Genomic DNA, 15,343 nt, shown 5'->3' with positions numbered 1-15,343 from the left:
AAGACGCAGACCACCAAAAACTGAGTTTGCAGTGACTAAGACTGAATATATTATAGATACAGCGTACTTTGAATGACCAAATGCAAATGAGGAGAGAGCTCCTGCACCTTTAATAATTGTGTTGAAGCGGGGGGATTTCAGTAGGGGCTGCTTATTGTGCATGCACCACCTGCTGAAACCTCCTCTTCTATACAACTGTTAAAGGGACAGGAGCCCTCTCCTTGTTTGCATCTAGAACCACCTTATGCCTTCCACAGTCATGGTTCCAGAGCATCCTTCTGCAACCCAATGTCATCCATATGTTTTGTACTATAACACAGATCATCCCTGACTGTTGGCCATGTTGGCTGGGGGCTCCTGGGAGCTGGAAGGTAGTAGGTTTGGAGATGGCTGTTCCAGAAATCTGCTGCTGAAACAAATATGGGACTTTAGTTTGAGATAGCTACACAAATTCCTTGGTTTGAGGGATTGTTTTAATGGGTGTGGTCCTTCAAAGTGGCTTATCTGGTTTTAACCAAAAGCCTTTTGAGAAAATTGTTTCAGTATTACAGAATGTGGTAGGCATTTCCTTTTTTTTTTTAATACTGCCTGGCTAATGTTCTTAGTGAAATTATTTGGAAGATTTAAGAACTTCACGGACGGGAGAGGAGAGAGACTATGACCTCTAGTTAACCAGGCGGTTGCCTCAGTTTAGCTTGCAGTGTTTTCTTTAGAAGTTTATTTTCTGCTGATCTGAATGAATTTTTGCATTTTTTTCCCTGGCCATTCATTGCTTATCTTGCTTGACTTTAAGCCCAATGGCTTGCAAACTGCATGCTGGAAAAATCTTGAGGTTCTTCAGAAATGTTTTAGGAGTTTCTCAGCAAGGACGTTAGAATTCAATTGTAACACAATTCAATATAAGAAATAAAAGAAGCAATAAACTACAATTTAAAAACCCATCAGCGTCTATCATGAAGCAAATTACAATTGCTACTGCAGGCAAAAAAAAATCATTCAGTGGTTTGCCAAGACGCTCAGCAATTTTCAAGTGGTCCATGGGGAGAAAAGGTTTGGCAACCACTGGACTGGATGCCCTTAAAGATCCCAACAATGGTTGGTTTATAGAATCAAGGGAACTCTGGAAATTGTTGCTCTTTGAGGGGAATAGGGGTCTCCTAACGGCTCTCGGCACCATTCACAACCTACACTTCTTGGGATTCTTTGGGGGAAGCCGTGACTCTTTAAAGTGGCACAATACTGCTTTAGATGTATAGTGCAGATGGGGCCAAGAACAGGGCTCCTACGCCTGCTAACAGTTGTCTTAAAGAGGGAATTTCAGCAGCATGTGTTGGTGGTTGTGCATGCTACATCCACTGAAATCCCATCTTCAACCAAACTATTAAAGGTACAGGAGCCCTCTCCTTATTTGCATCTGGCCACCCTACTGTCCATGCTGCACAGCATCTCAGAATAGGAAACGCATCTCCATATTGCCAAGGCAAGCACACCAGCACTCAGGAGGGACCATAGCTCAGTGGTAGAGCACATGCCTTGCATGCAGAAGGTCCCTGGTTCAACCCCTCGCAGCTCCACTTAAAAGGGTTAGGTGGGAGGGCTGGGAGACAGACTCTTCTCTCTGTCAGAGACCCCAGAGACCGCTGCTAGTCAGGGTAGACTGGACTGGACAAAATGGGCAAATAGTCTGACCTGGTATCAAGCAGCTTAATATTTTCTTAACACGGAGTTGTTATGTTCAAAATTTAAGGTAGCATCAAATTATTTAACTTTTGATACTTGATTCTGAGAGTAACCTTAATCTTTACATTATTCAACCTGAAGGAGGAGGAAAGTTCTGCTAAGTTATCCCTCATTTTTGAGAGATACAGATAATGGGTTGTAGTCAATGTCGATCTAAGCAGAACTTTTTGTCAGTGCAAAGATTTCTTCTTGTGCAATTGAATGATCTCTCGCTCTGCTCCCCCCCACACTCCCTAAATCTGTTCTGGAGTTTTTCCCAACCCTCCAGAGCAGATTTGGGGAGGGTGCAAGGGGGGAGAGGGGGAACCTGTTGTACTAGTGTGAACCCTTGCACTAGCACAACATTTTAGTTGAATACCACCCCATGATTTTGTGGGGGGAAAGTTGCAGGCCTTAAACTCCTGCTGTTTAAGGTCTGCAACTTTTTTTCTTTCCTTTTTCATAAAAAGGAAGTTGCCTTTAAAAAACTTTAGTCACCCCAGCAATCTAGAAATAGCTCTTTCCACCCCCTCAGCCACATATACCCACAAGAAGTGAAGCCACAGGGCCAGTTCCACCAAGCCTTGTTGCTGTTCAGCTTGCATTAATTTCAGTGGTGCTTGAATAGAATAATGCCCGACTTATAAAAAAGGGAGGGCAACATGAGTTCTGGGTGGATCACATTCTCTCTGCTAAGGACAAGTTGTTCTTGTTTACTTGAGCACCATAAAAGAAAATGTCTAGTTGCCTGTTTTGCTTTTGCTTTTGTTGTTTCTCAAGAAAGGAATCTTATCTCTGTCCAAAGCCAGAGCCTTTCATGTTAGGTGGAGCTAGGGTGAGCAGATGGAAAAGAGGATATGACTCCTACACCTTTTTTAGCTGGCTACCTGCTGAAATTCCCTCTTCTACACAACTATTAAAGGTACAGGAGTGTCCTCTTTTCCATCTGGCCACTATAGGCACTGCATAAAGTAAAATTAATAAATGCACAGACAAGCAGTGATTTCCTTATTAAAGTAACAAAAGCTTCTGTTGCCCTGTGTACCAGCCCCAGTGTCTAAAACAAAACATTTTTCAGCACAGTTCTGTGCATATATACTTGGAAGCAAGTCCTGCTATATTAAATAACACTTACATCCAAGTAATTATAAATAGGATTTTAGCCTTACAATGCAATCCTAAGAATGTCTACTCAGAAGTAAGTCCCCAAACAATGGATTTGTTCTCAGATAAGTGTGTTTAGCAGGGATGGGAAACCAGTGGCTGCCCAGCTGTTGCTGGACTACAATGCTTATCAACCCTGACCACTGTCCATGCTGGCTGAGGCTGATGGGAATCCAACAACATCTGGAGGACCATAGGTTCCCTATACGTAGTTTACAGGGATTGCTGTCTTAGTGTCTTTGAATGGTTGGTGTCAGAAATAAGAACAGTAATTTTTCGTTCAGAAACTTTCACTTGTTTACAATGAGCACCTTCTTTTAAGAAGCTAAGAATTTGCGGTCATAGCCGACTAAGTCATAGTCTGGGTAGACCTATTGAAATCAGTGGGTTTCAGTTATGACTAAAGTCCATTGATTTCAATGGGTCTGATCTATCTAAGCATACAGTCCTTACCTCCTTCAGGCGGCAATCTGTTATCCCCCTGATGTTGTTGAACTCCAGCTCCCATCAGACCCAGCCAACACGGCCAATGCCAAAGGGTTGATGGGAGATGTAGTCCAGCAACATCTGGAGGGCCTCAGTTCTCCAGCCCGCTATACACAATTAACCTAAAATAGGTCTTAAAATTCTGAGAAGACGTGTAGGATTGCACTGTCAAGCACCCTGCTGACAATACATTGTTCTGTTTCTGTTCTGGGATTGTTGCATTTATTATTATGCTATGCTGTTGGTTAAATGTGACCTTTTATTAGAAAAATATTGACCATATGTTATGATTTATAACAGATGCTATTGGAGGTCGCTGATTCATTGGGTCGCCATAAGTCGTAATTGACTAGAAGGCACATAACAACAACGCTATTGCAACTGTTTAATATGTATTAGTTTTCTTTGTCATTATGAATTTGGTATGGTATTGACCTGTTTTACTCATCATATTAATCTGTATTGATTGTAATTTTGATATTGTTGTATGGATTGCTTTGCACTTTTATTTTCGGCCACTTTGGGCTTCCTTTTCGGAGGGAAAAGTGGGGTATAAATACTAAATGAAAACTGAAAATATGAGATAAAAAAGAATAAACACCTTTCCCCATCCTGGTGACCTGGTGTTGTTGGACTCCAACTCCCATCAGCTCCAGCTGGAGTGGTCAGGCATGATGGGAGGTGTAGTTCAGCAACATCTAGGGCAGCCTTTCCCAACTAGTGGGCCTCCAGACGTTGTTGGACCACAATTCCCATCTTTCCTGACCATTGGCAATGCTGGCTGAGGCTGATGGGAGTTGTGGTCCAACAACATCTGGAGGCACACTGGTTGGGAAAGGCTGATCTAGGGGGTATCTGGTTGTGGAGTAAAGAATAAAAGATCCAAGAAGGAAGAAGTCAAAACAAAGAAAGCCGTCAGAAAGAATTATGAAGAATGCTTGTCTGTGGAGGCTCTGGGACTTGGTTTGGCCAAAGCAGTAATCCAGAACTGCTGTTGAAAATCCCCTTATTCTCTCGGGGGTTAGATGGAGTGTAGATGCAGAAATAAAATGAGAGGAAGAAATCTCAGCTTCCAAAGGACTGTAAAATAAGGCAGGGGCCAAATCCTGCAAACAGCAGCACACACGGGCGGAGGGAAAAACCTCCTTCATGCTCTCTTCATGAAACTTAATCACCAGGCCAGGTTTTTTGGATGTAACTCAAGAATGGGGAACCTGCAGCCTTCCAAATATTGTTGGACTCCAACTCCCATCAGCCTCAGCCAGCATGGCCAATGGTCAGGGAAGATGGCGGTTGCAGTCCTAAGAAGATCTGGAGGGCCACAAGTTCCTAATGTCTGGTGTAACCTCTGTCTTTGTGGGTCCTCTGGGAGCTCAAGCCATGGAGTTCACACTATCAGCTCCTGAAGCTGCCTGAGAATATTTTTGTTTATTCTAATACTTTGCGTTCTCAACTGCCTTGTGTGCCTTGGTAGAAAGGCAGTGTATAAATACAATAATATATAGTTAAAAGTGAAGACTTTTTTTAAGTCGAACTGTAAACTATAATAAGCAATATTGGCCACAAAAAGCTAAATGCCTAAGTTGTTGTTGGTATTATTTATTAAATTTATATCCTGCCATTCCTCCCAGTAAGAGTCCAAGGTGATAAACAAAAACACTAAAACACTCCAAAGCATAATAAAAACACATTATGAAAATAAAACACCTTTAAAACATTTTTTAAAAGCTTTAAATCTGTCTAATATTTAAAGGGAGGGAGTTCCACAGGGTAGTGGCCACTACACTAAAGGTCTGCTTCCTATGTTGTGCAGAATTGACCTCCTAATAAGATGGTATCTGCAAGAGGCCCTCACCTGCAGAGCAGAGCTTGGAAAAGTTACTTTTTTGAACTACAGCTCCCATCAGCCTAATCCAGTGGCCATGTTGCCTAGGGCTGATGGGAGTTGTAGTTCAAAAAAGTAACTTTTCCAAGCTCTGCTGCAGAGTACAGTGATTGACTGAATATATATCCTGGCCCCAAGCTGTGTAGGGATTTGTACACCAAAACCAGCACCTTGAACTTAGCCCGGTAGCTAACGGGCAGCCAGTGCAATTCTTTCAGTAGCGGGGTGAAATGTTAGTGATACCCTGCCTCAGTGAGCAGTTCTACTACTGCATTTTGCACCAGCTGCAGCTTCCGGACCAACCTCAAGGGTAGTCCCACATAGAGTGCATTACAGTAATCCAGGCTGGAGGTTACCAGTGTGTGGACAACAGTGGTCAGGGTATCCTGGTCCAGAAACAGCCAGAGCTGTCTTATCAGCCAAAGCTGGTAAAAGGCACTCCTAGCCACTGAGGTCACTTGGGCCTCTAGTGACAAAGATGGATCCAGGAGCACCCACGGACTATGAACCTGCTCTTTCAGAGGGAGTACGACCCCATCCAAAACAGGCAACTGACCAATTAACCAAACTCTGGAACCACCAATCCACAGTGCCCCCATTTATTGGGTTATTGGCCCTCATCCAGCCCACCACCGAGTCCAGGCACTGGTCCAGGGCTTGCACAGCCTCTCCTGATTCAGATGTTACAGAGAAATAGAGCTGCGTATCGTCAGCGTACTGCTGACACCTCTCTCCAAATCTCCCGATGACCGCTCCCAAGGGCTTCATATAGATGTTAAAACTTACTGGTTTAACTCATGAACAATGTTATAGTATATCCTTCTGAGTTCAAGCAGAAAATCTGCCAATTCTTGCTTGCAAACTTTGTAAACAGCCTGTCCAAACCTTTTTTTAATCCACCAAGATGCAGGATATTTCTGAGTTGCTCCTTTGCAACCAGTTTAAGTCCCAAATTGACAGGACAACTATAGGAAATGGCAAACTTTAAATTTGCAGTTTGAAAGACATTGCCCTGCAATCACAATACAAATATAACAATGTTGGATAGAAGAGAGCTGAACCTCTACCCCATTAGGCTAAACCAACCCATTCATGGGGGCTACATTGGCACCAGCAGCTCCTTGGCATCTGGATTTTTGCACCCTGTTCCTGAATTTCTGTTTGAGGACTTGAGCAGGGCTGGGGAGCCTGCAGCCCTCCAGATGTTGTTGGACTTCAGTTCCCTTTACCCCTAACCATTGCCCATCCTGGCGGGGGCTGATGGGAGTTGCAATACAGCAACAACTGGAGGGCCACAGGTTTGCCATTCTTGCAGCAGAGCATGTGTAACCTTCAATATTTCTCAGGTGAAAATAGGGATGTGCTTAACTTTGCAGTTCTCATACAAAGCCAAGGATAATTTGCTGAAACACCCCCCACTGCAATTTCCCACCACTGATTTCCAGGGATGTAGTTGTGTGGGGTCACTGGGGATCATAGCCTCTTTACTTTTGAGGAAGCAGCATCCTAGCCAGGTTCCTATGTACAAGGCAATCAGCATGAAAGGGAGCATGTTAGTCACTGAGTGAGAAGAGTCCTTTTCCTTTCATGCTGATGGGAACCAATCGGAGTGAAAGGCAGTGAGTCAGCCACAGAGATGACTCTTCACAGTAGCTAATACACAACCTCCATTCCATGCTGATTGGCTCCTAGGGACATCTGTTGCAGCGGAGTGTGGACTTGGAGAGCAAAGGAGACGAGGGAAAGTGGAAAAGGGGGTGTGGCTGTGAGGGGGCATAGCTGTGACTACCAGGAAGAGACCCTGCACTTCTGAATCTGCCACTACACTACTGCTGATTTCAAAGCTTAGCGCAGCCTTCCTCAGCCTGGTGCCCTCCAGATGTTTTGGACCACAGCGCCTACCTGCATGCACACTGGCTGAAATATCTGGAGGTCACCAGGTTGGGGAAGGCTGCTGGAGAAGCAACTGAGCCAGCATGAATCCTCTTCAGTCGGGTATCTCCCATTTGCTGCTGGTTTGTTAAACATTTTTCCCCCTCCATTTTGTGGCTTTGTTGGCTGCTTGGCCAGAGCTACAGTATATGGCACTGGCAGGTTTTAAAATAGTTCTATCAAAGCATTCAATCGCTTCCTTGGCAAAGGAAAGTAATTTTTTAAAGAAAAGAAAAGAAAAGGAGCCAGTCTTTCCCACAAAGAATCTCCCTTGTGGTCAGTGAAGTGCTGTACTTGAGACGTTTTATCCAAACTGTCAAACAACACTCGGGAACTTTGTTTCTTTTTGTGGTCTTGTCTTCAAAAAGGAAGCCAAGTTCGGGGAGAAGTGGATTCCATGGCTTTTCTGTCTTCAACATGTTCATGTGCTCAGTTTGTGTCAAATTTAATTTGTATACTTTGTTTTAATTGGGCTGCAGGTCTTAATGAAGCTGCCATTTTCCACTGTGAAGCTCATAACGTGAAGGGAGTAGCAACGTCAACCGAAGCCCGAATCAATATAAAAGGTCAGCCTTAAGTATGACATTATGTTTATCACTGTAGCTAAAGTGTTGCTTGTATAAATTTTGGGAAGAACAGCCTGCAATTCTTGGCTGATTCCATCTTGCTCAGCTGCAGTTGCTCCAGGATCAGTACAACGGAGTGCTGTTCATGTCTCAGTGGGACCAAGGCATAGCATTTCATCTGCATATTAAAGTATGGATACTGAACAATAATTGTTACTAGCAATGGGGTGGAGGCTGAAAACAGATCCAGAGTGGATTTTGTGGATCTGATTCCCTTTGATGATGACCCCAACTTCCAGCAGTGACCAGATGGAAAATAGACTAAGGCTCCTGCACCTTTAATAGTTAACTACCTGCTGAAATTCCGTTTTCTACTATTAAAGCTACAGGAGTTTGGCCCTATTTGGCCACCCTCAGTAATGCTTAGAAGAAAATAAAATAAATAAATGAGAAGCTATCCAGACACAGACCCCACGGAGCCCAGTGATCAGGGACTGTCCAAGCCTGAGACACCTGAGACTGCAGTTCTTGAGCCTAGTTCTCCAGGTCAGGGGGCTGCCCCTTTAAGGCTTTGCGTTCATCAGCAGGGCAGGGAGCCTCAGAGACCTAGTCAGTTCCAGGAAGTATAAATAAAAGGGCTCAGTAGAGACTAAGCTGTCATTGGAACAAGTCTTTTTCCCTGTGGTTTGTCTGGGGTCCTGAAGCATTTGCCTCTGACCACTCTCTTCCTGGAGTCATAATCTGAGACAGAAGCTTTCCCATCCAGTCCCTCCATCCCAGATGCCTTGCCTCTTCTGACCTGGCCATGAGATCTATCTTGCTAGTGCTGGATGTTCCTGGATTAGTTTAGGATTTGACCACAGACTCAGCTGCATCTGTAATCCAGGCCAGTCATGAATGTCAGCCCCAGCTCCTCCTTCCCCAAAATGCTCAAAGGCAAGAGAGCACTGGGGAGGGCTCATGGGAACCATTCGGCTTCAAGCTGAGGATTACATGCAAGAAAACACATGCACTATGGTCCTGTTTGGGTAATCTGGCACTGCAACAAAGTAGGGGACCCTCAGGTCCTCCTGAGTCTTCTGCAGTGGAGTCTTTGGAGTCAGAAGATAGCAGTACTATATGTGTTGTGCCGTCCTGGGCTCCTGCTGGCTGTGCATGCTCGGCCCCTTCAGGTCCTGAGTCTTTGCTTCTATCACTTGACGAAGGGGAATCTGACTCCTTGTCCTGGACATTGTGCATCCTTGCAGCCATGTCCAGGCAGCAGCTTAAGGTCCAATTATTCCTGCTACTCTTGCTCTTGATACATTTGGAAGAACCTCTAGTGCCCTGTTGTGCTCTCAGAGATGTCATTGGGAGCATGATGGGCCCTGCTGATTTGGAATGGGGCTGGATGTTAAATTGATTGATTTTGATGTTCACAGTATTTAATCTGTCATAACTGACCCCAGTCTAAGATGGGCAGGGGTCTAAGATGGAAAGGGATCCTCCCTTTCCTAGTTGTAACACCATGTAGGGGGCTATTGCTTTATGTAATGAGAAAGCCTGTCTTCAGATCATGGGGTGTATGATCAAGTTTGTTAAGGTACTCTATTCGGCAGCAGCCTAAAGCAAAAATAAAAATCCCCTTTCCTGTCCTTCGTTTTGCTCTCCAGGGATCTTCCTAGATTTAGGACTCAAAAAGAACACAATTTACTTCTAAATAAGGCAAATTGTTACTTGTCCTGTGCAGAGATCATATTTAACTCTGCTTTGCTATGAGTATTGCAATGTATTCCATAAGTAGTTCATAACCCTGTAATTGCTAATAGTTTTTTCCATCATTTCTTGCCAATTCCCCTCCATAGCTGTTCAGCACCAATAACCTTCAAGCACCTTAAGAAGTTAGAAAAGGCTAAAATCTTACACACTTAGAGAAAGTCCTACTGAATTCAGCAGGAGTGACTTTGAGTAGACGTGATAGGATTTGTAAAGCTACCAAAAATCATTCATCTGAAGCTAGGGATCACCAAAGTGGTGCTCATGGGCACAATGGCACTCTTGAAGGCTTCCCCTGCCACCTGTGAAGCCTCTCATATCCCTTCTACTCGACTGCCCTTTTCTTCATGAGCTGGTGAGGATATTACCCTTTCCCTCCCCTTGAGAAAGTATATAGAGCTGAAGGAGGAAGCTGGAAAAGCGACAGTCTTTCACATTTCCTCCTTCAGCTCTGTCTGCTTTTCATGGCTCAGGTTGGCATCTAAGTAGCTAGGAAAAAAGAACATAAGAAACGCCTGCTGGTTCCAGCCAATGACCCATCTAGTCCAGCATCCAGATGCCCATGGGAAGCCCACAAGCAGGACCTGAGTGCAAGAGCACTTCTCCCTCTTGAAGTTTCTAGCAACTGGTATTCAGAAACATACTGCCTCTGACTATGGAGGTAGAGCATAGCCATCATGCCTAGTAGACAGCTGAATGCCGGGAGAGGAGAAAGGGGAGCAGTGTGGAAGGCAGGGATTGGGGGAGAAGGAAACCTGAAAGACTGGGGAGGGCAGGAGGAGAAAAGGGGGCACTATAGGATTAGGCCAGATACACCTTTAATGGTTGTTTCAAAGAAGGAATTTCAGCAGGTGTTGCTTATTCTGCATGCTCCACCTGCTGAAATTTCCTCTGCTACACAATTATTAAAGGTGCAGGAGCCCCATCCTCATTTGCATTTGATCACCCTGCACAGGAGTTGAGAGAAAGAGAGAGAGAAGGAAGGAAGGAAGGAAGGAAGGAAGGAAGGAAGGAAGACAGACACATATGCACACCCTCAGAAACTTTGGATCTAGTAAAGCAGATCCTCTTGAAATTGTGTATCATTTTTCCCATTTCCTCTCCACTGCCACATCAGAGAGCCCATCAGTCTCCACTGACTGAATCAAACAAAATTACTGGTCCAGTGCTCTTCAGCACTACCATGGAGATAAAGTGTCCGAAGATGTGTTCTGTGATTTGTTGTTGTTGCCATCCTCTTTAAAATCATGAGGACATGTGCCTTGAATCCTTGTTTTTGTGGTGCTAGCAACAGGGCTGTGGAGTCGGTACACCAAACCTTCAACTCCGACTCCTCTATTTTTCTACTGTCCGACTCCGACTCCAACTCCGACTCCACCTAAAATTGCTTCTTGTCAATCAAAATTTATTTGGAAGTCGGAGTCAGTACATTTCTACCAACTCCAACTCCACCCAAAATTGCTCCCGACTCCGACTCCACCCAAAATTGCTCCCGACTCCGACTCTGACTCCACGACTCCGACTCCACAGCCCTGGCTAGCAAGCACAGAATATGTGTTTTTTACTGTGGCATCTACCAATGTAAACTTTAATTTGATTTTTTTGGGTGGGGAACCCTGTCCAAAATCATGCAAATCTGTTTTAATTCTACTGGATCCAACTTTCACCCATACTTAATTGGAAAAACAAATATAGTGTGCATGTGCGGATTTGCACGTGCAGACATGTGCACACCTTTTCTTCTTGTCAGAGTGGTGGTGGCTCAGGGGAGGAGGGAGAGGAGCAACCAGGGGTGTGTGGCTCACGGCACTCTCTCAAAACTCCAAATGTGCCCACAGGTCTGAAAAGGTAGGCAATCCCTCAATAGATGACAAACTGGTTGCACTTTTAGTACCAAACCAGTAATAATAATAATAATAATAATAATAATAATAATAAAATCTTTCTGTGTTTGTTTGAGAGAGAGAGTGATTTTCGGCTCGGATAAAACTTTTTTTATTTTTCTAAAATTAACTTGGGTTTCTAGGCTGCTCAGGGAAGTAACGGCAAATTAAAAAAAAAACTGCATGACTCATATTCATGAAAATCAGACTGTGACAATGTATAAATGGCTGGCCAGGAGCAAAATGTGTGTGTGTGTCTCCCACGGTGTTCCTTCATTGCTCTGCCTGGTACACTCATACAGAAGAGACCTTCAAATGGTTACATATTTGAAGTTATTCATTGGAGGTTTCTCTAACACAACACAAGAGGAAAGTTTAAAGCAAACGCCAGAGCCCTAGGTGGTGGTCAGGGTCAGGGCTGGCTACAGGCATGCAGGGGCCCTTGGGCATCAGCTTGCCCTGGGCCCCCGGTCGGTGTGTGTGCACATGTGCGTATGCGCCCCCCCACAACCCCCCTACCTGTCTAGTCTTTACCATTGCCCTTAATGAAGATGGCGGCCGCAGTTTCCCTAAGGGGAATGAAGCCTCCACTGCCATCTTTGTTGATGGCACACATGCATGCTATGCGCGTACATATCTGCCATCAACTAAGATGGCGGCAGAGGCTTCAGTACCTTAGGGAAGCTGCGGCCGCCATCTTCATTAAGGGCAATGCTAAAAAGCCGGCTGACAGGTAAGTGGGGGGCGTGGGGGTTGGATCGCGGAAGGGGAGTGGTGGGCCCTTCAGGGGCCCCTGTAGTTCTGGGGCCCTCGGGCCAGTGCCCAACCTGGCTGCCCTTTAGAACCGGCCCTGGTCAGGGTGCTGCAGAGCTCACACTCGACCCTGTGACAGCAATGTGAGCTTCACCCATTTTTCCTAACTAAGCTTTGTAGCACATGGTGAAGCAGCTAAATCAGAGATGGGGAACCTGTGGCTCTCCAGATGTTGTTGGACTACAACTCCCAACATATCTGACCATTGGCTCTGCTGGCTAAGGCTGGTGGAGTCCAACAATTTCCAAAGGACCACAGATTTCCCACACTTGAGCTAGAGTGCTGGATTTAGACTTAGGAGATCTGGGGTGCTTTCACACTGCATTTTATTCCGTTATTCTGACGATTTATTTACTGTTAATTTGCGCATAAAATTTGAGCTTTCACACGACATAACGGGTAGCTCCAGAATTCTGGTGGAATGTAGTGGAAGTTTTGCGCTAAATTCTGCAATAAATTCCGGGAAAATTCCAATAGCAGGCTGGGAACCTGGAAGATTGCGGGAGTTTTGAGCTGCTGCTGCTGCTCACGTGACAGCCATCCCAGCATGCAGTGCATTCCCGCCCTTACCAACTGCCAGCGCGGCGCCTCCTAGCTGATCCCAGCTGCTCCTGGAGAGCAGCCTATGCTGCTGCTGCTTAACCAGGGCCTCTGCTGCTGTGGTGGCCCGCCTCTCAGCTGATCGCGATCGCGCCTCCTTCAAACCCCCCCCACGCACCGAAAGAACAGGCCTCAAACCGGTAGGTGAAGACCTGTGTGAAAGACTGTTGCGCAAAATGCCGGTATAACAGGTACTGCAGTGTGAAAGGGATTTTTGAAATCCGGAATGAAGTGCTACCTTATTATTCCGTTAAACTAGCTCTATTAGCCCCATGTGTGAAAGCACCACTGGGTTCAAATCCCTGAAAAGCTTAATCTTGGGCCAGCTGCTGACTTTCAGACCACCCTACCTCACAGGTGTGTTGTGAGGATAAAAGGGTGGTGTGTGTGGGGGGGGGGAACCACATAAGCCACCTTGAGCATCTTGAAAGAAGAAAGGGGCAAAAGTAAACAAAACTCATTTGGGCTGCAATCCAGAATATAAACCCAATTGAACACAGTGGGACTTACTTCTGAGTAGACATGTATATAAGATTGCACTACTGCCTAGGCCAGCCTTTCCCAACTAGTGGGCCACCAGATGTTGTTGGACCACAATTGCCATCTTTCCTGACCATTGGCAATGCTGGCTGAGGCTGATAGGAGTTGTGGTCCAACAACATCTGGTGGCCCACTAGTTGGGCAAGGCAGGCCTAGTCATCAGGCTGAGAAACATCCACCTTAGGGATGTCCATATGCAATTTGTTTGGCAAGCTAATGACTTGGTAGTATTTATTTATGTCTCTCAGTTATTCTGTGCTTATCTCTTTTCCCCCCATAAAATCCGGCAAGCCTGATGGTTTCACATTGTGTCAAAATGGCCTTTCAGTTTGCACTTTTTGTCATATACAGCCACTGCTGATGATGATGTTGCTGTTTCTCATGCAGGGATCCCATCTCCACCTCTTGAGGTGCACATTCAGAACAGAACAGCTCACACAATAGCAGTATCTTGGGTCCCAGGTTTTGATGGCTATTCACCTTTGAGTTGCTGCAGTGTTCAGGTACGCCTTTGAAATAATTTTAATATTTTACATTTGCGTTGTGCTTTTACCTGATGGTTCATAGGGTATATCCCGTGCAGCCCTATACAGATCTATTGTTTCGTTACTTATTAGACTTGTTAGTCGCTTGTTACCCGAAGGTCTCCAAGCGACTTACAAATCTACTTGGAAGTAAGTCCTGTTAAGTTCCATGGGGCTTATTCACAGGAAGGTGCTCAGGATAACAGCTCAGGATAACAGTTAAGCAGAAGGGAAATGTACCTGGACCCTGCAATTGTCATCAGAGGCCCTTCTCCATATACCTCCTTTGAGAGAAGCTTGGAGGGCGGCAGCAAGAGACAGGGCCTTTTCAGTGGTAGACCCTCGGCTCTGGAATGCTCTTTGCAGGAGGCCTACATGGTGCCAACATTGTCTGCTTTCAGGCATGAGACAGATCCATTTTTCTCTTAGGCATTTGGACCTTGATGTGGATTGATCTTTTGGGGTTTGTGCATAATTGGGTTGGATGGGGAAGGCTATTTTGCATGTTAATTGATTCATGGTGAATTAATGCTGTTAGCATTACTGTTTTGGGTTATTTTATCATATTTTTGCATTTTTAGTTTGTTGCAAGTCTGTTTGAGACCCTCCCCCTTCGTTTTAAAGTGATGAATGAAATAAGTTAAATTAATAGTAAGCTCCCTGCCCCCTTTTGTCCTGGGTTCTTGCAAGCATGGCTTATCTAAAGAAAAAGAAAGCAGATCCTGGGTGGAAAGAGAAGTCATGGCAGTGCACCAGGAAGCAGAGGCGGCTCAGTGCAAAGGTCAAGAGAGAACCTCTTTCCTCATAGCCAGGAGTCGTATGCATGCTTGACACTTTCAATTTTTCTTAAAGAGAATTCTGGGTGTCATTTCTAGACAAAAGTCCCATCGATGAGACCAACTGATAGCGAGTCATCCTAGCTACAGAGACCAAAGTGGTTGCTGTCAATTATATGAGTTCAGAGTGCAAAATACAAGCAGTCTGATGTGGACTCCTTGAGGGTCTGTGTCCAAGAGATTAAATGGGAAGCCTGTCTGGTGTTGACTGGCCAGTCATCCAGGTGAAACTGCAGCACAGCTGTTCTGTGTTTGTTTACATACATCACCTTCCCCATCTTTACGGCATAATGTGCTTAACAAGAAGAAAAGGTCCTAGCCAAACAAGTCCCCTACCCTTTGCACACCTAACCCTGAGCATAGAGGGCCAAACCAAACAGATCATGCAACACTTTTTTTTTTTAATCGCTTAGAGGTCTTTGTATTCAAGTGGTATATACATTGTGTTAAATAAATGAATAAAAAGTTGCTCAGGTAAGGAGAGGGGAGAATTTTCAGTGCAAAAGAGTTCCATACCTAGGACAGCCATAGGCAATGTCTCTCTTTTGTGATTACTCTCAGAGACTGACACTTGAGCTCTGCGCAAACATTCAGTCCCGGTAGCGCATGGTGGGGATAATTAAGGTTGCACCTGCTAGTC

At 45.0% G+C, this 15,343-nt stretch overlaps 1 protein-coding gene across 3 annotated transcripts in view; it reads left to right on the top strand.

The window, feature by feature from the left end:
• MERTK (MER proto-oncogene, tyrosine kinase) overlaps nucleotides 1–15,343 on the top strand; it is an 83,016-nt gene that overhangs the window by 14,612 nt on the left and 53,061 nt on the right. For all 3 annotated transcript variants that reach the window (XM_061625526.1, XM_061625525.1, XM_061625528.1), the window contains exons 5-6: nucleotides 7,666–7,752; nucleotides 13,731–13,846. In XM_061625526.1, the coding sequence (XP_061481510.1) occupies nucleotides 7,666–7,752; nucleotides 13,731–13,846 (203 nt within the window). The remainder of the gene's footprint in view (nucleotides 1–7,665; nucleotides 7,753–13,730; nucleotides 13,847–15,343) is intronic.

The sequence above is a fragment of the Rhineura floridana genome, chromosome 4 (assembly GCF_030035675.1).
Source record: "Rhineura floridana isolate rRhiFlo1 chromosome 4, rRhiFlo1.hap2, whole genome shotgun sequence".
Lineage (NCBI taxonomy): Eukaryota > Metazoa > Chordata > Lepidosauria > Squamata > Rhineuridae > Rhineura > Rhineura floridana.
This window is presented reverse-complemented; position numbering and strand designations above follow the sequence as displayed.